Consider the following 22771-nt stretch of genomic DNA (forward strand, 5'->3'; position numbering starts at 1 on the left):
AGGATGAAGAGGCAGTAGATGTATTGCTAACTTTCCGAACATGTTCACTAGTTCTTTACCTACTCTTTGTACATGTTTCTTTGGCAGGAACATGGAGACACAGTGGTTTGCACTACTGCCTCAAAGCTCCTGGGCTTGAGTCCAGGCCCAGTCACTGTGGGTGGGAGGGCTGTGTGGTGGTCACATTATTCCCACGTCTGCCAGGACTTGTCTCCCCACATCCGAAGACAGAGATGTTTGGTTGACTGGAAGCCTTGAACTGACCTCTTATGTGTGGATGTGGGTGTCATTGTGCTGGCGATAGACAAGATGGTGCAGTTAGTCTTCAAAAATGACTGAAAGAGAATAAATGAAAAGTCATAAAATACTGTATATCATAATACAAATCTCTGTGTGTTCTAATTGCACAACACATGAGAAAGTTTGGAGCCAAATGTACTGTATGAGGTTTGCTTGTTCTCTCCATGCCTAGCTGGGTGTTTCTCTGGGCACTGCTGTCTTCCTCCATTATTTTAAAAGTGTATTTATGAGGTTACTTGGCAACTGTAAGTTGGCCTGGCATGAGTGATTGTAAATGTACCCTCTGAAGAACTGGCACCCAGCCTTGTGTGACCCATGAAACTAAAGTGGTTTTAACTGGATTGATTCTGGTTTTATGTTCCTTTGTGGAAGGTGGGGATTTTTAACATGCCCCTCAATAAGCAAGACTGTCTCTGTTGGGACTGAGTGTAGCTCACAAAAAGAGAGGACACCACCAATCTAACTGCTTATTTGCCCACCCTGCACATCATCAAGTTAAACTACATTCTATCTCGTTTTATTTTTTTATCTCTTGGCTAATTTTACAATGGAAAAATGAGGTCCATGCATTCTTCATACAGCCAAGGTGAATTCTGGTCCATCCCAGTCCTCTTCTCACATAGGTGTTATCTTCATCCTATAAAAGCTCATTAGCTCCTTGTGCCCAGAATCATAGATGCCACCAGGCTTCCAAGAGCCACTGCAGCGGCTCCTAAAAGCAATTTCCATTGAATCCCCTGCAAAAACAAAGGGTGGGAAGCAAATCAGATCAGTTAGCTTAGCATGGAAAATGAAACTGTCGATACCAAAGAGAACACAGGATGGATTTTGGCAACAAGAATGAGAGCAGCATTTATGCGTGACATCAAATCTATAGGCTACACCAATGTCCAAAAGCTGAATGAGAGCTGGGTGAGCAGTGGGACTCCACAGTGGTATCATACTATTATAGACTGAAAGGTGACATCTCTGCCTTGGTGAAATATTTAGGTTCTGGAACTGCTCCGTTCTTAAAAGTGTGGTCAGACAAACGTTAGTGATAGCACAGATGAAGTGGCATCTAAAGTCTAACTAAAGGAAAATTGTACAAAGTACAAAGTTGTGTGTAATAAGATTAAGATACTGTATGTGGGATGGCCGGGAACCTCACAGTGGAAGCACAGGGGTGACAGCCTGCACAGGACATTGTCTCCCCTGGATCACTAGATGGTTGCCGCCCTGGTTTCCTTGGTTTGAGAACTGGAGTTCTTTGGCTCAGCCCTGTTGGGTTTTGGTGGTGCTGCCATTGGGTGCTGTGGGGACTAGTGCATTACTGCGTTACTGAGCAAACTGCACTGTATCTGTGCTTGGTGATGTGGGATACACTTACTTGAACAGTCCCCCCCTACAAATAAAACTCTTGTTTGTGGCAGACTTGTGGATATGGAGTGCCCCCTGGTGGCCACAACTGACACAACTGGAAGTGTATGCAACAATGTCAAAAGTTAAACAAAGTTTGTTAACCAAAGATCAAAATCAATCTGTCGTCAATGCTAAAAGTTGTTTCAAAAAACCAAGGTCAAAAGAAACAAAGCACAGGGTTTTAACTAGGAAAACAATAAATAAAAATGCACCCGGAAATGTATGGAGCTGACCGGTAGACCCCTAATAACATATACAGAATGATCCATAATATCAAAATAAGATTCAGCCACCTTCAAAACCTTTCAATGAACCAAAACATCCAAGAACAAAAATGAAAAACAAAGAAGTAAAAAAATATATATAGCAAAAGCAAACCATAAGACTAACAACCATCACAACAAAAAGGTGATGCGCAAGAAAACCAAAATGGCTTCGCAGGAATATGCAAAATGTTCTAAAACAGCTGAATCCAAAAACTAATGGTAGAAATGGCTACAGGAATTAAAAAAAAAATCAGAAGGAATGAGCAGCCAGTAAATAACATGAAGAAAAACTAACAAAAATAATAATGAACCCCCAATTATAACAGCCACTACTCACCCTCTTGACTTTTAGTCCCAGTAAACATTGAAGTGACAAGAATACTCACAATGTGGCACTTTGTTATTGGTCAAATTTTACTTCTTTATCCTATTAATAATCTCTATTATGGACATGATAGATTCACTTTGCCGCAGGCAAACATATTTGTGAATGTAAGATAAATGCACTCTATTTGGACTATCCAAAAATTAGAATTTTTACATTTTTTTTATAATTATAAATTGTAATATTATTTTTTGCAATTAGAAAGCTTAATTTTCTTGTTAAACAAACAATAAGGAGTCAAGGTGAAAATAACACCTCCAGTAATACATTTTATCACATAACTGATATACAAATATTGACAAATGGCTGCTGTTTTTATCTCCGCTTACAGAGTTTCAATATCAATATCTGGAGGGATGAGTGCTTACCTTGAACAGACATGTCCCCTTTGGTGTGAATAAGGGATCATCATGGTTTATCTGAAAACTACTTTAAGGGCCCATGTTAAGTAGGTGAAAGTGTTCAAAAATCCTTTTGTGAATAACTGAGTGGGCAGGGAAGTTCAGTTGAGGAGTCAACACTCCCTACTGCCCCTATGGTTCCTTACTACCATAAGATGGAAGACTGGTCTGAGAGCAGATCAAGAGATGAATTAAGGTCAAAAAACATAGTGGGAGGTCATTAGCAAAATAAACAAAAGTCAAAGATTTAAAGCCAAAACATTTGTCAGCAATACTAATTTATTTTGCAAGTAAATATCCACAATCTTGTCAATGATGTCATGACAATGGGGTGTGACTTCACTTGGCCCTGCCCCACAACAACTGGCCATTGAGTTGTAGCAATGAATAGCCGAAATAGTAGCACCCATCAGAAAACAAACCTATTGCCGTATTTTTAGAGGTTCCAAAGCATTTGGATTGAACTGTGTATAATTACAAGACTTTAGCGATTCAGTGCTCAGGTGCTAGAGGGGAATGTTGACAAAGTTAATGCCAAAAAACATTTTTTAAATAGATTTTCCCTTCTTCCACCACCTTTTTTCAATGACCAGCAAACCGTCCACACTAATCCCCTACTACATCATCAGCTCCTACCATGTCAACTGGCATGGCCAGTGATGAGTCCATCTCTGACCATCACTATGGGCTGTACATAACCAAAAAAGAAGACGACTGAAGAGACTACACACAGGAAAAGCCACAGGATGGGATGGAGTCAGATCTTGGGTTCTTACGACCTGTGATGACTAGCTTTGTGTTGTCCTCTGTCATCCGTTTATTTTGTCACTAAGGCTCTAGAAAGTGCCACTGTTGTGGAAGATATCCTGCATTGTCCAGTTCCAAAGAAGGAAAGCACCTCTTCTGACTACAGACCAGTGGCACTTGCATCCCACATCATGAAGACCTTTGAGAGGCTGGACCTGGACTATATGAGTCCTCTTGGGAAAGATCACCAGGACCCACTTTAGTTTTCCTATGGGACAAATATTGGAGTAGAAGAAATTATCCATCTGCTCCACAACATTTTTCTCACCTGGATAAGGCTGGCAACACTATCAAGGTTATGTTTTTTGATTTCACCAGTGCCTTCATTACCATCCCTGTTAAGAAGTAAGCTCAGTGATATGCAGGTGGATGAACTTTTGGTGTCCAGAATAATGGATGATCTGCTGGCAGACTGCAGTTTGTGAGGATTATGGACTGAGTCTCTGATGTGAATGTGAGCAATACTGGAGCACCACAAGTATAAGTCCTGTCTCCTTTTCTCTCCAACCTTTATGCCTGATAGTTTGCACTAATGGAGGGGGGGTGTCAAGGGGCATGAGACAGAGTACAGGTGTCAGGTGGGGAACTTTGAGAATTATCTGCAACTCAACATCAGCACAACCAAAGAACTGGTTATTGACCTTTTCTATATCAAAGAGTCCTTATGTCTAATCATTATTAAAGCAGTGGTTGTGAAGGTGGTGCACTGCTATAGGTGCTTCGGGGTGAACATCACTCCTTTAATGTAGGTACAGTAATCCCTCCTCCATCGCGGGGGTTGCGTTCCAGAGCCACCCGCGAAATAAGAAAATCCGCGAAGTAGAAACCATATGTTTATATGGTTATTTTTATATTGTCATGCTTGGGTCACAGATTTGCGCTGAAACACAGGAGGTTGTAGAGAGACAGGAACGTTATTCAAACACTGCAAACAAACATTTGTCTCTTTTTTAAAAGTTTAAACTGTGCTCCATGACAAGACAGAGATGTCCTTTCAGGAAGCAGCTGCACAAAGGATAGCAACGTGAAGATAATCTTTCAGCATTTTTTGACGAGCGTCCCTATCGTCTAGGTGTGCGAACAGCCCCCCTGCTCAATCCCCCTACGTCAGGATCAGAGAAAGTCAGCGCAAGAGAGAGAGAGAGAAAAGTACGTTGGGTAGCTTCTCAGCCATCTGCCAATAGCGTCCCTTGTATGAAATCAACTGGGCAAACCAACTGAGGAAGCATGTACCAGAAATTAAAAGACCCATTGTCCGCAGAAATCCGCGAACTAGCAAAAAATCCGCGATATATATTTAAATATGCTTACATATAAAATCCGCGATGGAGTGAAGCCGCGAGAGGCGAAGCGCGATATAGCGAGGGATTACTGTAGTCACATCCTTTACATCTTCTACAACTCTGTGATGGGTAGGTAACATCACTTCAAGAGAGGCCCACTGAAGCAACAAGCTCATTAGAAGGGCAGGTTCAGTTATGGGGCATACTCTGGACCCCCTGGAGTTCATATAAAAGGACAGAATTAAAACAAAACTGAGTGCCATTATGAACAATGCTGCACATCCTCACTTTGACACACTAACACTGAGGACTTTCAGCCACTGAATTATTCAGTAGAAGTGTGTCAAGAAATGCATTATATCCACAGCAATATGCCAGAATAAAGCCTCAGTGAAACTGGGACTGCTCTATTTATTCTATTTATCTTTAAACAAGTCAGAAGTTTTTTCTTTCTTTTCAGTTTCCTTTCCTTTCCTATCTATCTATCTATCTATCTATCTATCTATCTATCTATCTATCTATCTATCTATCTATCTATCTATCTATCTATCTATCTATCTATCTATCTATCTATCTATCTATCTATCTATCTATCTATCTATCTATCTATCTATCTATGTTGTGTTCAGAATAATAGCAGTGTGTTTAAAAGTTAATAAAGCTCAAAATCCTGTTAACAGCTTTTATTTCCATACACGCAAATGCATTGGGAACACTGAACATCCATCCATCCATCCATTTTCCAACCCGCTGAATCCGAACACAGGGTCACGGGGGTCTACTGGAGCCAATCCCAGCCAACACAGGGCACAAGGCAGGAACCAATCCCAGGCAGGGTGCCAACCCACCGCAGGACACACACAAACACACCCACACACCAAGCACACACTAGGGCCAATTTAGAATCGCCAATCCACCTAACCTGCATGTCTTTGGACTGTGGGAGGAAACCGGAGCGCCCAGAGGAAACCCACGCAGACACGGGGAGAACATGCAAACTCCACGCAGGGAGGACCCGGGAAGCGAACCCAGGTCCCCAGGTCTCCCAACTGCGAGGCAGAGCGCTACCCACTGCGCCGCCGTGCCCCCCAACACTGAACATTCTATCCCAAATCAAAACATGAAGAAAAATGGATCAAATTTGTGTTATTCCTTTACAGAAAGTGAAGAAAAGGGAATATTAGTCTGCATTCTTCTTTACAAACTTAAACATTCATGGTATAAACTGAAACATGTTTCAAGATTTTGCTTTCCTTTGAATCACTGAAGTAATATTTAGGTGTTTAACCATAAATGATAACTGCTGCACATGTGAGTTGCATGGAGTCAACAAACTTCTGGCGCCTGTGAACAGGTATTCCAGCCCAGGATGATTGGGCTACATTCCACAATTATTCTGCATTTCTTGGTTTTGCCTCAAAAACAGCATTTTTGATGTCACCCCACAAGTTTTTTATTGGATTAAGATCCGGGAATTGGGCTGGCCACTCCATAACATCAATTTTGCTGATCTGGGACCAAGATGTTGCTCATTTACTGGTGTGTTTGGGGTCATTATCTTGTTGAAACACCCATTTCAAGGGCATTTCCTCTTCAACATAAGGCAACATGACCTTTTGAAGTATTTTGAGGTATTCAAACTGATCCATTATCCCTGGTGTGTGATAAATAGGGCCAACACCATAGTATGAGAAGCACCCCCATATCATGATCTTCATAGTGCCCTGTGGCTTGAATTCAGTGTTTGGGGGTCGTCTGACAAACTGTCTGTGGCCCCTAGACCCAAAAAGAACAATCTTGCTTTCATCAGTCCACAAAACGTTGAGTCATTTCTCTTTAGGCCAGTCAATATATTCTTTGGCAAACTGTAACCTCTTCAGCACATGTCTTTTTTCAACAATGGGACTTTGCTGGGGCTTTTTGCTGATAGCTTTGCTTCACATAGACAACTTCTAATTGTAACAGCACTCACAGGTAACTTTAGACCTTCTTTGATCTTCCTGGAGCTGATGATTGGCTTACATCCTTGCCATTTTGGCTATTCTTTGATCCATTCGAATGGTAGTTTTACGTTTTCTTCCACGTCTTTCAGGTTATGGTTGCCATTTTAAAGTATCTGCTAACATTTTAGCTGAGCAGCCTATCATTTTCTGCACTTCTTTTCATGTTTTTAATCAATATGACCAATGTCTTCAATGACCCATTTTGCTCAGATTTTCAGAGAGAAATGTACTATAACCAGCATGTACAACTTTTGCTGCCTTCCTTCCTTAAATAAGGGCTGTAATTGACACCTGTTTTTTCACAGAATGAATGACCTCACTAATTGATCTCCATACTGCTATTATTTTGAACATGCCCTTTCAATTAATAATTCAATTACTGTACACAGAATCAGCAGCATGTATGTCATGAGTGTTGGGTCTGTTGGTTTTCTATTACTTTACTACATCCATCCATCCATCCATTTTCCAACCCGCTGAATCCGAACACAGGGTCACGGGGATCTGCTGGAGCCAATCCCAGCCAACACAGGGCACAAGGCAGGAACCAGTCCCGGGCAGGGTGCCAACCCACCGCAGTACTTTACTACATCTACTAGTAAATTGTTTGCTATACAGAAATATAATTTCTACCAAAAACAGTGATTGATCAGGTTACTGATGTCGGACTGCTAGTTTTTTTGGACACAACTCTATCTATCTATCTATCTATCTATCTATCTATCTATCTATCTATCTATCTATCTATCTATCTATCTATCTATCTATCTATCTATCTATCTATCTATCTATCTATCTATCTATCTATCTATCTATCTATTATAAAGCACAAAAATTGAGCTAAAAGGTATATCTACAAGTTTCAAACTCCTAACAAAAATTTGTAAAAATGTTCTGCTCAGAAAAAAATGTAAGGACACATAAGGTTAGATAACAGGAGCAAAGGCTGTTCCCCTCATTATGCCCCATGCTGTCAGAATTGGCTGCAGCTCCCCTCAACCCTGAATTAGATAACCAGTTTGAAAAATCATTGGGTAAATGATACAAGATCAAGAGGAATATAAATGTTTCAGAACTATAATTTTCCACTTCATGAAAGAAAGTCTTTTGAGGTCCATGTTTCCCATTCAAGTGGATTTGTCAAGTTATATTCTCCAGTTATATTTTGTTAAGTCCACTTGTTATCTTGCAAAAATTTAAGCTGAATACTGTAATGAGAAAATCCGGTGTATGTTAACATTATTTTTATTAAATTTACGTGCAGGTTTATACAGTCCACACATACCGGTAACAGAGTTTGACATAACCGGTCTTGCATGGGGTTGGTTAGCCCTCGGCCCTACACATCCCTAAGACCGCCTCTGTCCTCTGGAGCCCCAGGGTCTTCCTCAGCTGCCCAAGCTGTAATAGCCAATTGGCAAGATCTGATTGAAGGTTCAGCCACTCTACTCACCCCAGATCGTCTCCTTGTAGGTTTAATGAAAGGATTGAGACTTTTGTCCACGGCCTGAGGAGGCTTAGGCTTCTGGTTTGCTACCTCCATGGTGCCATCCCGCTTTTTTACCAGTTTTGAGAGTTCAACATGTATGGCCTGAATAACAAGAAGAAAAGTGTTGTTACTTACACAGAAACACTTTCTGGAAACCCCATAACCCTGATTTGGATTAAGTAGATTTTGTGTTATATTACGTTACATTCTGGAAAGCCCCTGTGCACTCTGCAATGTTAGTCTGGAAAAACAAAACAAAACAAAAAAATGCCAGCCCAGCTGCAGATGTGAAATTCTCTGTAAGTGGACTGTCTCTGTAAATAGGGAAAGGACACTGTGTACAGTTGTGGTTAGGCTGTTTTATAAACTGCAGCAGCACAAGGGGGCCATGTTCAGGTCCAACAGTCCAGAACACTTACCGTTCTTGGGGGGCTTTTGGGGGGCCATCAACCCACACAAAATGCCCTAAGCCCTACAGAGCAGGAGATCTGTGTTTGCTGTGCTGAAGAAATGTATCTGGGCCTCCATCACCTGTTCAAATATTTACCTTCATAGTAAGGGAACAGCTTTTCTCCTGTGCAAAGAGCAAGGAACTCTAGGTAACGCAGAACAGTAGACATCCAAACTGAGCATGACAGGGGGCAGCAGCTGTGTGTGCAGGGCTAAAGTCTGTGATTTATGCGTGTTTAGTCATGAATACACAGATATGCATTGGTGTCGACGTCATTGTGGTGTCAGCGTGTCCTTTAGATGTTATGCACTGTGCAGTACGTGGGTGCTCAAACCTACCTCTGGAGGGGCACAGCTGCTGCTGGTTTTCATACCAGCCAATTTCTGCTCTTTTTCAAATAATCTGGGTATTATACTTTTATTGCTTTACTTCAAAACACCCTCAGTATGATTCATTTACTTCTTAATAAGTGTGACTTGAGTTTTCCTGATTTTTCTCTCATACTCCTTCTACAGTGTTATTTAAAGCATTGTTTACTGCTAAACACACAAGGTGCAAGGACAAATGAAAAACTGTCATAGGCTTTCCCTTTAAAGGATTACTACACACAAAATTTAATTTTGTTTTTAATAGGTTCCTTACCTTTATTTGTAGTAGTGGCAGAGAAAACATTTTATTGTAGAAAGAACATAAAAGAGATTCTTAAAAACAGGATTGATAGGTGACCAATGCTGAACAGTATGAAAAATGTCCATTGAAAAAGGAAAAAAAAATCTCACATTACTCGTTTTCACATAATCCATATGCCTTTTATACCTGCAGTCGCTAGTTAAAAATGTGCAAACCAATTGATTCTTTGTTAAAATGTTGTTGATCAGGGAAGCAAGCACAGACAGAAGGCAAAGCTCTCAATTTACCAGTCGATTTATCCTGTGCTGGACCCCGATCAAATCATTTCAATGGGATTCAAATCAGAGCTTTGACTTGGCCAGTCTAAAACCCTCCATTTCTGCATTTACTAGTATGAGTCAGATGATAATCTTTTTAAAGGGTCCATTTCAAGTTTGACTTCAACATTTGGACAAATGGTCTCACATTCACCTCAAGCACACTTTGATATGACACATCAAAGCGCCAATCAGTTCAGATCTTAGGCTGAATTTGCTGGGCAAAATCAGCAGTCATTTGAAATCTATGCCACTTATAGAGGATTTTCATAACAGTGGAATGACTGATTTAAAATAATTTGGTGATTGTTTAAAATCAATTCACCTTTTTTGCTAAAATGTTGTTGATTGGGAAGGCAAATGCAGTCACCATAGCAGTGAAGAAAGAGCTGAGCTTGAAGTCAAAGCTCTCAATTTACCAGTCGATCTACGTCCCTATCCTGAGCGGGACCCTGGTCATGAGCTTTGGGTAATGACCAAAAGGACAAGATCAATGATACAAATGGCTGAAATGAGCTCTCTTTGTAACAAGGCTGGGCTCAACGTTTAGGCGTAGGGTGAGAAGTGCATACATCCGTGAGAGGCTCAGAGTAGAGACGCTGCTCTATTGAATGAAGAAGAGCCAAATGAGGTGGCTAAGGCATCTGATACGAATGCTCCAGGACGGCTCCAGGCAGAGGTTTTACTAGCACATACAGCTGGAAGGAGACATTGGGTAAATCCAGGGCTCACTGGGAGGTTTAATCCCTCTGAAGGCCTTGGAATGCCTTGGTACCCCACAGTATGAGTTGGCAAGTGTGGTTGGGGAAAGGGACACATGGACCCCTACTGCTAAGACTGTTTGCCCCAAGACACGGTCTCAGCTAAGCTGTGAAAAATGAATGAATGTTGTTATATAATAACTACCTGAATTTTCAGGGGCTTTGTAAACAGCAAGACTCACGAGAAGGACTTTTTGAATTCTCCCCAATGGTCAAGAGTCCTTTTCTTCAGTTCAAACAATCCATCCTGTGAGTCTTTGAATATTCTGTTGACATGCAAGCCATTCATTTAGGAAGTAACTACTGTATTTAAGAACATTTTAGCAAATTTGCATTTGTTTTGAACGTTTTGAGCTAGTGACTCCATGAAAGACATTTTGATTATGTGACACAAGTAACATGAGAATTTTATTCTTTTTCACATGGACATTTTACGTTTACCAAGTTCAGTGTTGGCCACCTATTGATCCTGTTAATAAGAAGTTATCATATATACTTTCTCCAAGGAAACATGAGATTAAAATTTTTGTTGGCCACTGCTACCAAGTACATGGGGTAAGTAACATATAAAAAAATAGCAGGATTGGGTGGAGCATTCCTTTAAGTTTATATAAGCACCAGTATATGTAATTGTTTCTCCTTTACTCCTCACAGATGAGCTTTGCCACACTGCACTCTTGACTCAGACTAACCTCGATGAGGTGAACGGCTTCTTTAAACCTGAACCTAGAAGTAATTCTGGCACACAAACACTCTAACCAGGAGACACTTCTAAGTCATACCAAACTTCACCCAAACAGGGCAGCCTGCCTGTAGCAGCTCTCTAGCATCACCAAAGGACCCCAACAGGGCTGCCCACCAGAACTACAACTAAAATGCAAACCTGTAAGTGTCCAAATGGGAACCACACCAGAGAGCTACTGCCACTGGACATACTGTGGAATTCACTATGTACCCACCTATCCTCATCCTCCTATACGGCATTCATTGTCATTTACTCCCATGTCTGCTCACTAGTTGGATACAATGATTGCTGCTTCTAGTTAAGTTCTTGCTTTCTTTGCTGGCCTTTTTTGGCTGTTATTGTGAAATAAGACCAGATAATATATTTTTTCATCCATACAATCTACTTTGGGACACCATAGTGTTGCAGTGGTTATAGCCATAGCCTCAGTTTCAGAGGCCTGAGTTCAGATGTCAGTCTGAGAACTGCGTGTGTGGAATTTCCATGTTCTCCCCATATTCATGTGAGCTCTCCTCTCACATCCCAAATACATAGAGATTCCAGAATGTCCCAATAAGTAAATATGTGTGTGTGTGTGGTTGTGTAGTCCGATGGACTGGCTTCCAATCCGGGATTTCAGTATTGCTGCCAGGATTGAAGTGGCTCCCTACAACAATGAAATGGATAAGTGGCTTAGCCCATGGATGGACTTCTCCATAATTTTGCCAGAGTTTGCTCTTTTAATTATCTAGAGATTGTGTATGTTAGCAAAGAGCAGACACTGATACAGATTAGCCAGCATACTAAACAGGAGTGGCTACTTCAGGTTTATTACAAACTAGCTTTTACCCGTGACTTCGTATGCACGGGACTCTGTTTTAATATACTTTATTTTCGGAAATATATATATGAAGTTATAGTTATTGCCCGTGACTTTGTTCGCGTGGAACTTCTGACGACATGGGAGTGTAAATATTTAATTGGTTTTTAGAGGATTTCTTTATAAACAATATTTTTTGTTTGTTTATTGGGCGGCACTAATATTACCAGGCTCGTGGGCAAACTTACGCGTGAGCAAGATACGTAAAACTGACCGTGGTAGAAACAATCTTCCCTTAAATCTACGCCAGCGTATGCCAAACCTGATAAAGTTTTAACTTTCGATATTGTTTGTGCACTGTTTTTCCGATACTGAGACTGAATCTCTCTGTGTTTCTCAAGATGCGTGTGTTGATAATTGGTAGCGGCTTGCCTGTGAACTTCAGGATGTAATTTTTGAAATCTTGCAACTGCTTGTCGATGCGCAGTAGGATTCTTGTCAGAAGATTTTTTTTTATTTGATTCTTTCGGTGGCGCAGTGGGTAGCGCTGCTGCCTCGCAGTTGGGAGACCTGGGGACCTGGGTTCGCTTCCCGGGTCCTCCCTGCGTGGAGTTTGCATGTTCTCCCCGTGTCTGCGTGGGTTTCCTCCGGGCGCTCCGGTTTCCTCCCACAGTCCAAAGACATGCAGGTTAGGTGGATTGGCGATTCTAAATTGGCCCTAGTGTATGCTTGGTGTGTGGGTGTGTTTGTGTGTGTCCTGCGGTGGGTTGGCACCCTGCCTGGGATTGGTTCCTGCCTTGTGCCCTGTGTTGGCTGGGATTGGCTCCAGCAGACCCCCGTGACCCTGTGTTCGGATTCAGCGGGTTGGAAAATGGATGGATGGATTCTTTCAAATGTTATTTGTGTATCGAGCCCTGCGTTTTTTTATTTTCTTCTGTGTTTGAGTTGGTAAAACCTGGTGTAACTCTTGGTTTGACGAAAATGAAAATATGGCGTCAGTTTGAGGTGTCAGAGATGCGGGTCTTTTTAATCCTTGTGTTGTTATTTTTCTGGTAATAATAACCTTTGGCATATTTGAAGTCGAAACTTTCAGAGGAGGATACTTTTTTTGTGAAACATAAGCATGAAAATGACCACTCGAAAGATTTGCTGTGAACCTAAGTCGTTTTACAGGGTTATCATTTATAGACCGAACTGCATAGCATCAGGTTGCTCGCGCAAATGATGCACGGCTGTCGCTCACTTTACTGTCAGGCAGAAACAGAAACATCCCTTTCCTGATTCCACGCATGCGCGCTGTGTCGTTCGCCCCTCTTCTCAGTGGCAAGAGAACGGATATAGTTGACGTCTCCCAATTCACCCCCTTAGGGATGGAATTTCAAAAAATCCTTTCTTAGCGGTTATCCATGTCATTATAGGAATGCACTGTCAAAATTTCAGCCCTTTTGGTCCAGCGGTTTGGTCTGTGCGTTGTCTGTCAGTCAGTCATGGAACTGTTTTATATATATAGATTAGCAAACAACTGATTAAATAACTGGTCACTAATAATAGATAGATAGATAGATAGATAGATAGATAGATAGATAGATAGATAGATAGATAGATAGATAGATAGATAGATAGATAGATAGATAGATAGATAGATAGATAGATAGATAGATAGATGTACTTGTTAAATTCCTAAGCACATCCATATATTATTGTGTTTCTGTAGTCGTCTATGATTTTGCATTTGCCTCTCTTTGCAGTGTTCTGGCCCAGATTGATGTTAAAATATGCTGTTTTAGCTGCATAACTTAATCCCAATGAAGCACTTATGATTTAAAGGTTTCATTACCCGTGATTAAGCTCCATTGTTAGACTACTAGATTAATACTGATTTGCCTTTTCCAAATATTACACTAAATCTATTCTATTTTCTCACTTGCTTATCCAGTTTAGGTTCACTTGAGGCCACAACATTCATTCAAAATACAGACAGGAGTGATTTCAGCCAACAACACCAGCCTCTTGTATAAAATGTGCTTACACTGGGAAACGTGCATAAGCTATTTTTACACAAAAGTTAGGATTTATAAAAAAAATAAAAAAAACTTGACATGAAAATTTGCTTAACATTGCAGGAAATTTCGACCATCCGTAAGACCTATGCAGACTATTTTGGTGTTGACATTTAAGTGACACCAGGTGGTAGGACAATGAAGTGAACAGAAAATCGTATTGTTTCATTGTGTATTCAAAGAAATGTTAGTCAAATTGAAATCTTCTTGAACTAATCATGTTATAGTTAATTGACATTTTTGTCTATAAACATTTATTCTGTGTTGTGAGACATAGATGACAATGGCGGAGTTACCAGGATGCCAACCATTACACAGCATGGCCATGAACTTTGCTTCCTACACTACTGTTTGAAAAAATAAAGGAATCATGGCTGGGCCAAATTACATCAACAGACACATTTGAGCATCATACACTGTAATAGTTGTATATTAATTGACTGAAAGTGCTTTCTGTTTATAAAGGCAAATTCTTTCTGTGATTGAGGCCTTTATTGCAATGTGCTGATTACATTAGGAAAAATCAGGATTTGCTGCAACTTGCCTTTTGATTTCAGCATACTCACCCTGATTGTAAGAATTATCTCTGTCACATATTAACTATACCATCACATTCAGATGGCATGACATGGCTCAGGGATGACTATGATGTTCCTGACCAGTCAGCAAGTTCATGCTTAAAAGCACCCATAGCAAAATATCCTATGGTTGTTAAAACTTGTAACAAAACAGAGATAGTATGATTACTTCATGATGGTCTTTGTAACGCAGGTTCCAATTCAGCAGTAGAAAGTCTAAATCGGCCTATGAGCCAGTCATGATCATGAGCCAATTAAGGTAGATGGGCGTGTTTGGACTCGCTGGGCAGCACACTACTTCCCAGACTCACAAAGGTTTGACGCATTGTGATGGTTTTTGCAATACTGCACAACATAGCGCAGAAACATGGACTGCCTCTGCCACCTGAGCTAGAGCATGATGAGCGTATGGATGACCCTCACCCTGTCTTTAGAGCCATTCAATACATTAGGTAACATAGGCGGCTGCCTAGGACGCCATCATCTGATGTGCAGCATTTGTGAAAGTTAAGCGACACATGATCTGAACATCAAGAGGAGACCCTCATCTCCGGGTCATAAAGTATGATGATAATATCAGGGGTGTCTATACAAAGAAGCATGATGGTGCATGTGTTCCATATACCAAGGAGATCGCAATTCGTAAAGTCCATGGTATATGCACAAAGCTGCTCCATTTGTGCTACTGAAGGTGTGCATGCTCTGGACACAGAAGTGGACAGGGTCTAATAATACTGAGTACATGCTATGCACGAGGGGCGACGTCCATCAACACCACCTAGGGCTCCAAATGGGCTTCAACCACACTGCCTGCATGTGACAATTCAAAGACAAATGGAAATTGTAAGTCAAATGTATTGCAACATTGACATTTACTTGACAAAATTATTTTAATTTTACTGCAAGCATGTTCTTAATATCTGCGTCAATTCATGTTATACTTCCTTCTGTATCCTCAGCATCCTGTCAATCATGTAATGTAATCAGCACAATACATGTTGTGTGTACCCCACAATCTGGGTACTTGTTATTGCTCTCTCTACTGCCATGCTCCCACTCTTGATTTGTCCTTTTTTATTTGTGACTACTGCAGAGAGACTAGCAAAAAATAAATTTTTTGCAGTTCTTCACTTTAGTCAGTAATTCCTGAAATACACATTCACTGAAGTTTCGTTTTCTGTGTTCTTGCATGGTTTCCAGTAAAGACGTCACTCATGAACATGGTTAAATTTCTTTGGTTACTGGAACATGAATATTCAAAACATGTGTGTCTTATTAAGCCAATCCTCCTGGTGACTGGGATTTGCTAAAGGTGCTTGTACAAGTGTTTAGTTTTAAGATGATCTGAGATTTATAAAGGAACCTGACCTGGCATGTGGTGTTTGTGTGGTTTTATAAATACATTTATTTAAGCATACTGTAAAAGGTGCTATATAGCGCCCGACCCGGCACAGACTCAGGCACAGGCACGTACTTAAATAAAACCCGCTTTATTATTTCTTCAGCCGTGGGGCACGTCTTCCCCGTGTCCCACAGGCCCAACACACTCCTAAATACACTCACAATTACTCTCTCTCTATCCACCTCAGCACCACCACTCCTCCTCAGGCTTAGTCCTCCTTCTCCTGACTCTGGCTCTCTCGAGTGGTGGTGGCTGGCCTTTTTATACCCCACTCGGACGTAGTCCAGGTGCTTGGTCACCTGGGCCTAATTGCATTTCCGGGTGGGGCTGAGGAATTGACCAGCCGGGCTGGAAAGTCCATGCAGCTCCCCCTGGTGGCCATCCAAGCCCCCAACCAGGCTGTGGAGGACTCCATGTCCCATGGAGCCATGTGCCAGGCTGGGGAATCATCATCCGCCAGGGAGGCTGCCACCAAGCATCCTGGGGGAGGTATTGAGCTGCCCATGGTGGCTCCCCCGGAACAGATGCAGCAGGGGCGTCCCTGCCGGGCATGGGACCCGGCTGTCCTTCACATGGCCCCTCCCTCAGATGAGGCTTCTGGGGCTCATCGGCCTGCCCCACGAGGGCCGGTCCTCTCCAGGGTAGGGAGTCAGCATTCTTGGCTCCGCTTCTGCGCCCTGTGAAAATATAATCAACAGGTCTGGGGGTGCTGCCCCGACGTCCCTGCCACTTGAACGTTCTCACTGGACAACACCTCCAGACGTGGCCACCGCGGCCGCAGTTATAGCATGCCCGACCCCCTCCAGTTCGACCCTTGCGGGCGTGGAAGTAGGAAGGAAACTCCCGCCCCTTAGCCCGCTCTGTGGAGGGCTTGCGACGGTTCCGCCCCTCTGCAGCGTAGCCCTCCCGCTGCGTTAAACCAACGGGCTTATGCTGCACCTTGTTAGGAGTCCCTGACCTCTTTGTCCGGGTCCTCCTCTTTCTTTTGGGTGTACTGACGGTCTGAGTCCCCCTATGGGAAGAGGGGAGACCCCGTGCCGTCTGCACCCCTTTAGACGGCTGTAAGACAGACGCGGGCAGTCGGGGCGGAGTCGTTTGGCAGCCGCCGTTCACCAGCTGCCTCTCCTCACGCTCTTCTGCCACACCGTCTGTCATCACAGCAGCGTCCTGTGTTGAGGGCGGAGCGGCCTGGCAAGCAGTACTAATCATCCCTGCTGCCGCTGCGCACCACCCTCCTTTCTGTCCGACCCAAGCGTCACCTACCTGCATCGCTGCGTCCTGCAGGCTGGAGGGCGACGACCCACATGTCCGAAGCCAATCAAACAGTGCTCCGCACGGGCCGCCGAGCTTCTTCTCCAGCCCCTCTTTTGACTCCTGCAGGACCTGAAAGATTTTAAACAAAGACTGCAGGGTGAGGACAACGGATTGTACCTCCCCTGTAGCCCAGAAAAAGTTACTAGTTTCGGTCAGCGGTGGACTCGGGCTCCCCTTGTCCCCTTCCGCCGACCGCGAGCCATCAAGGCCCTGCGGCATCTCCGCAGGCCCGTTCGGGTAATCTAGAGCAGTGGTCCCCAACCTTTTTGACAGCAGGGACCACTTTATTAGATGCAAATTTTTCCACGGACTGGTCGGTGGGGGGGGGGGGGTGTTTGTGTGGGGGGGGCAATTTTATACACAATTTACATAACATTTCTTTTATTATTAAGTTATTAAGCAGTTCGCATACGTTTGCACCTTGGGATTTTTCTTCTTTTTTTGCATATAACAAAGACATATGCTTTGCATTTGCCATTCCAACAGAGTGCACATCGCAAACATTAACACTGTTATCGTTTTTTTCATGTCTGCCGTTTCTATAGGAGGGTGACAATGAGTTAAATTCCAATGGATGTTTTTCAAATGTTGACAAGCAACAAGCAAAAGGTATCACTGAAAACCACAGAAAACAAAAACAGCAAAAAAAAAACAGTACGAGGAAAGTTCGAAGAAAGAATTTTTTTTACAATGTTTCTGTTTGGGGATCGTTGTGCAAACGTGCACATTTGAGCTGCGACCACAGATCTAACTGCTCTGTGGATGATTCATTCAGGCATTTCAAGGTCACTTCGTTGTAATGAAAGCATCTGCTGAATGTACTTCGTAGTAACGTGATTTCTACAGACTCATGTCATATGGGGAAACTGTCGGGACCGTAACAATACTTTGTTGTAATAGTCTCTCACCTTGGTCTCTCTCCTCTCTCTGCACCGCTGCAAAGCCCCTCCCGCCAAGCGTTCTGAAAAGTCTGAGTGAGTCTCCGTTGCTGGCAGTTCTCTCGCGGCCCGGCTGTCAGACGGCTGCGGCCCGGTAGTGGGTCGCGGACCGGTGGTTGGGGACCCCTGATCTAGAGGCTCGGGGAGAAGGTCCGTCGGCCCCGCCTGCGACCTTTCCTCAGCGGGCAACTGGCACATGCCCTCCCCCCCTTCACCTGTTTCCAAAAGGAGCTCCTGCTCCTTGGGCATCTCCGCAGGCCTGTTCGGGTAATCTAGAGGCTCGGGGAGAAGGTCCGTCGGCTCCGCCTGCGACCTTTCCTCGGCGGGCAACTGACACACTCCCTCCCCCCCTTCATCTGTTTCCAAAAGGAGCTCCTGCTCCTTGGGCGGTGACACCACGTCGGGAAACTCGTCCGGGCTCTCCTCCTTCAGCTGTTTACTCGGCTCGAAGAGAAGACACAGCCCAGCCTCGCTCTCTCCCGAGCTCTCTCCGCCGTCACGCCACAGACAGACCTCATCCGGCCAGCAACGGGTGCTTCGCCCCTCGGCACCTAGGAGGTAGGCTGACGCGAACGCGGAAAATCCTTCCCGCGGCCCTTCACCCTTGGGCCCGTCACCTACCTCCGGCTGCAACCCGTGGTGCTGGTTGGCATGGCGGCGTCTGGCGGCTGGCTTCTGTGCCCGCCCGGCTTTCTTTTTCCCCATTGTGAGTGGTGCCTGCAGCAGCTCCTTGGCGGCCTCAGTTGCGCTCTCTCGCTGTGCTGCGCGAGCCGGCTTGCAGCCCCTGCCGCGTGTGCGCTCCTCACGCCTCTCGTGCTGTGCAGCGCGTGCTGGCTTGCAGCTGCCGGCTCCTGCCACGTGTGTGCACTTCGCGCCTCTCGCGCTGTGCTGCGCGTGCTGGTTTGCAGCTGCTGGATCCCTCTGCGTGAACGCGCTTCGATGCGCTGAGCTGTGCTCTCTGAGCCGTGTGAGCTTGCTAGTAAGTGCAATAGGAGCGTGCTCGCCACTCCGCTGAGTCGAGCACGTGCCTCCCTCTGTTGTAGGTCGCTAGGCCGGGTCTCTTCTTGAATTTAGGTGCAGGTTCCGGTCCAAATGGACAGGCCGGGATCCTGCTGGCTACGCCACTTGTAAAAGGCGCTATATAGCGCCCGACCCGGCACAGACTCAGGCAGAGGCACGTACTTAAATAAAACCCGCTTTATTATTTCTTCAGCCGTGGGGCACGTCTTCCCCGTGTCCCACAGGCCCAACACAGTCCCAAATACACTCACAATTACTCTCTCTCTATCCACCTTAGCACCACCACTCCTCCTCAGGCTTAGTCCTCCTCCTCCCGACTCTTGAGTGGTGGTGGCTGGCCTTTTTATACCCCACCCCAGGTGCTTGGTCACCTGGGCCTAATTGCATTTCCGGGTGGGGCTGAGGAATTGACCAGCCGGGCTGGAAAGTCCATGCAGCTCCCCCTGGCGGCCATCCAAGCCCCCAACCAGGCTGTGGAGGACTCCATGTCCCATGGAGCCATGTGCCAGGCTGGGGAATCATCATCCGCCAGGGAGGCTGCCACCAAGCGTCCCGGCCGGGACAAATAATGCTGTAGTATATTTAAGTATATATGACAATTGCTCACTCGGACAATTTGTTTTGGGGGCCCCCAAGAAGGCGGGGGCCCTAAGCTATAGCTTGTGTAGCTTATACGTAAATCCTGCACTGGTCCCGGGGGAGGTACTGAGCTGCCCATGGTGGCACCCCGGAACAGATGCAGCAGGGGCGTCCCTGCCGGGCATGGGACCCAGCTGTCCTTCACAATACACTGTTTTTGTCAAGCGATGCCAAATTTTAGAACTGAATTGAAGCAAAGTTTAATACATGAAGTCCCAGATCCTTAATTTCTGGGCTTAATATCCACATTGTCACCAACAGGTTGAAATCCTTAGGTCAGTGGTTCCCAATCTTTTCTATGCCTTGTTTGATTTATGTTCACACCCCGTACAAAAACAATATCACATTTGAAAATGAATACATTTCTAATTTTTGAGCCACAAATTGAACCACTTACAGTACTATGGGTGAACAAATTGATCTAAAAAAATAAGCTTTTAATTCAGTGCATACAATTTAAATATAAACTGAGCAATTTACCTTTATAAATCTCGAAAATATTGTAAATGTGTCCCCCATGAAGCTTAGACACTCGATTGACGATCCCGTGAAGCATCAAGTGCTGTGAGGAAATGACACACAATCAATGATCAAGAGGTTTGAGGAACTGGAGACCCCCAAGAAGCAATGGATGCTGCTCAGCTATAAAACACAGTTGACAAGCTTTGTTCCCAGATACCAATTGCAGTGTGGTTCAAAACAGATGTGCCTCACAGTTTAAATTGCTGCATTACTGCCAGGACTGCCATCAGGGGAAGAGGGCTGAGTGTAAGCAGCAGGTGTTGCATTAAATTCAATCCACACACCCCCCCCCCCCCCAACCACCCCCAGCAAAAATGTCAATCAAACCTCAAAATTAGCATCATTTCATGATCACAACTTGCACAGAAATCAATGCTAGACCTTGCCCTTTCTATGGAAAATTGCAAGGTCCAAATTCCACTCTCTTGAAAAAGATTTTCACCTTTATGAATGCTCTGCCCAGAGCAAGGAACCTGTGAGAATGCGCATTTCTGAGGGTCATTCACAGGTGTCAATTGCGTATGCAATGCTTGATTATTTTCATATCATAGAATGGGAGCACTAACTAATAAATGACCTACAACTGACAGCACACTGTAACACACAGATTGCACCACGCATTCCCTTATTATTGGTGAATTGCGATGCAGCCTTCCTCTTTGTTTCACCACCTGAAATGCCATCCAAAATTGGAAACCCCTGCCCTAGGTGTTTATTGAGATGATGTAGCTAAATTGTTGAAGAGACACACAAGGCACAAGGAACTATCACCATTGTTGTAGGGAACAGTTGAAACTTGAAATGTATCTCCAAAAGATGGGGAGACATGTCCAAACTAGCAGCTCAAACACCACTGTGTCACAAATAGTACAAATGGCTGGCAACACATTAGATAGATAGATAGATATTATGAACAGGTCACGACCTCTGAGGCCACACCCTCATAAACACGAGGAAGCAGACCTAATGACGGGAACACAAAATGGCAGCAATTTGAGAACCTTAAATGTTATCAAAGATGCTGCCAAAACAAAACACATCACATCAACCATTAAAAATTTTGAGCAATTAATGACAGGAACAGAAACCTCGATCTCAAAAACTCTAAATTTATGTACAAGATAATACTACTGTATATATTCAACAGCAAAACCAAATCATGACAGATACCTATCAATATGATTTCTAAAGCCAGCAGCATATTTTGACTAAACAGGTCCTAGTTTGACAGACAGATACCAAATCTCTGGCTATTGCCAACTCCACTCCAAACCAACAGAATCTAAACATCAGAGGAGTTCCCCAATCAGTTTTTTAGATAAATGTAGCTGAATCTCCCTGTTGGTGCATTGTTTTGTAACTGGTCCCATTAGCCGTAGTACAGGCAACTCTTTAACACCATGATTAGGACGGTCATCCTGGATGCAGCATGTGTCAGATTAAAATAGCACCTTGCTCATTTCTATTTCAAGCCTCCATTGTTCTTACTCGGTTTCCTTCTCTTTAATCACTTCTACATGCTTCAGCACTGCTGAAAGAGAGATAAGGCTTTCTGCCAAAAGCACACAACTTTTTATGTACACATCTCAAATTACTGGAAAACTTCTTTTTCTTTTAAACAAACTGTATATAATCCTGTAATGGACTGGTGCCCAGTCTGAGGGCTGTTTCCTGCCTTGTGCCCACTGCTCCCATGATAGGCTCCAGGCCCCCACAACCCTGAACTGGATCAAGTGGATTGAAAATGTTTTGTTAAGATATAATCCTGACCAAATATTTTTCTGAGCCGTGAAAACATCCTGGCAAAAAATTGAGTTATACATGGGCAAGAGATGAGCGTGGGATCTGAGCTATGCCAGTCCTACAATGGATCTGAATAATGTAGTGAGCAGCAGCTGGTTACGAAGGAGGCAGAGATCCATCTTAGGGTGTACACCTCTATCTCTTTCTAGGAAACAACAATAATAAAATGATTGATCACGACCATGAATGACCAAAAGTGATGTATTATGTTACAGAAATTGTGGGATTCTTTTGTGTACCACCAATGCAAGTCAGCTTTGTGAGGGCTAAGTGTGGCTTTACAATTTTACAACTGAAATGATATTTAAAATGAACTTCTACATACAAGAGACAAAACAAAACAGGACAAAGTCCAGTCAAAGATGAATGCTACTTCATGGACAAAATAATAACCAAAATGTGTGAGGCTGGAGACCCACATATGCTTGCACTGATCCACATGACCCTGATCTTCTGG

At 43.6% G+C, this 22771-nt stretch overlaps 1 protein-coding gene across 1 annotated transcript in view; it reads right to left on the bottom strand.

Annotated features, from left to right (window-relative positions):
* Window positions 1–801: 801 nt before the first annotated feature.
* The window catches only part of fkbp16 (FKBP prolyl isomerase 16), a 217208-nt gene continuing 195238 nt past the window's right edge, over window positions 802–22771 (bottom strand). Inside the window, exons 6-7 of the mRNA XM_028822791.2 lie at window positions 8300–8437; window positions 802–1037 (exon numbers count right to left, since the gene is read on the bottom strand). Of these exons, the coding sequence (XP_028678624.2) occupies window positions 951–1037; window positions 8300–8437 (225 nt within the window). The 3' untranslated portion in view covers window positions 802–950. The remainder of the gene's footprint in view (window positions 1038–8299; window positions 8438–22771) is intronic.

Source organism: Erpetoichthys calabaricus, chromosome 17, assembly GCF_900747795.2.
Source record: "Erpetoichthys calabaricus chromosome 17, fErpCal1.3, whole genome shotgun sequence".
Lineage (NCBI taxonomy): Eukaryota > Metazoa > Chordata > Cladistia > Polypteriformes > Polypteridae > Erpetoichthys > Erpetoichthys calabaricus.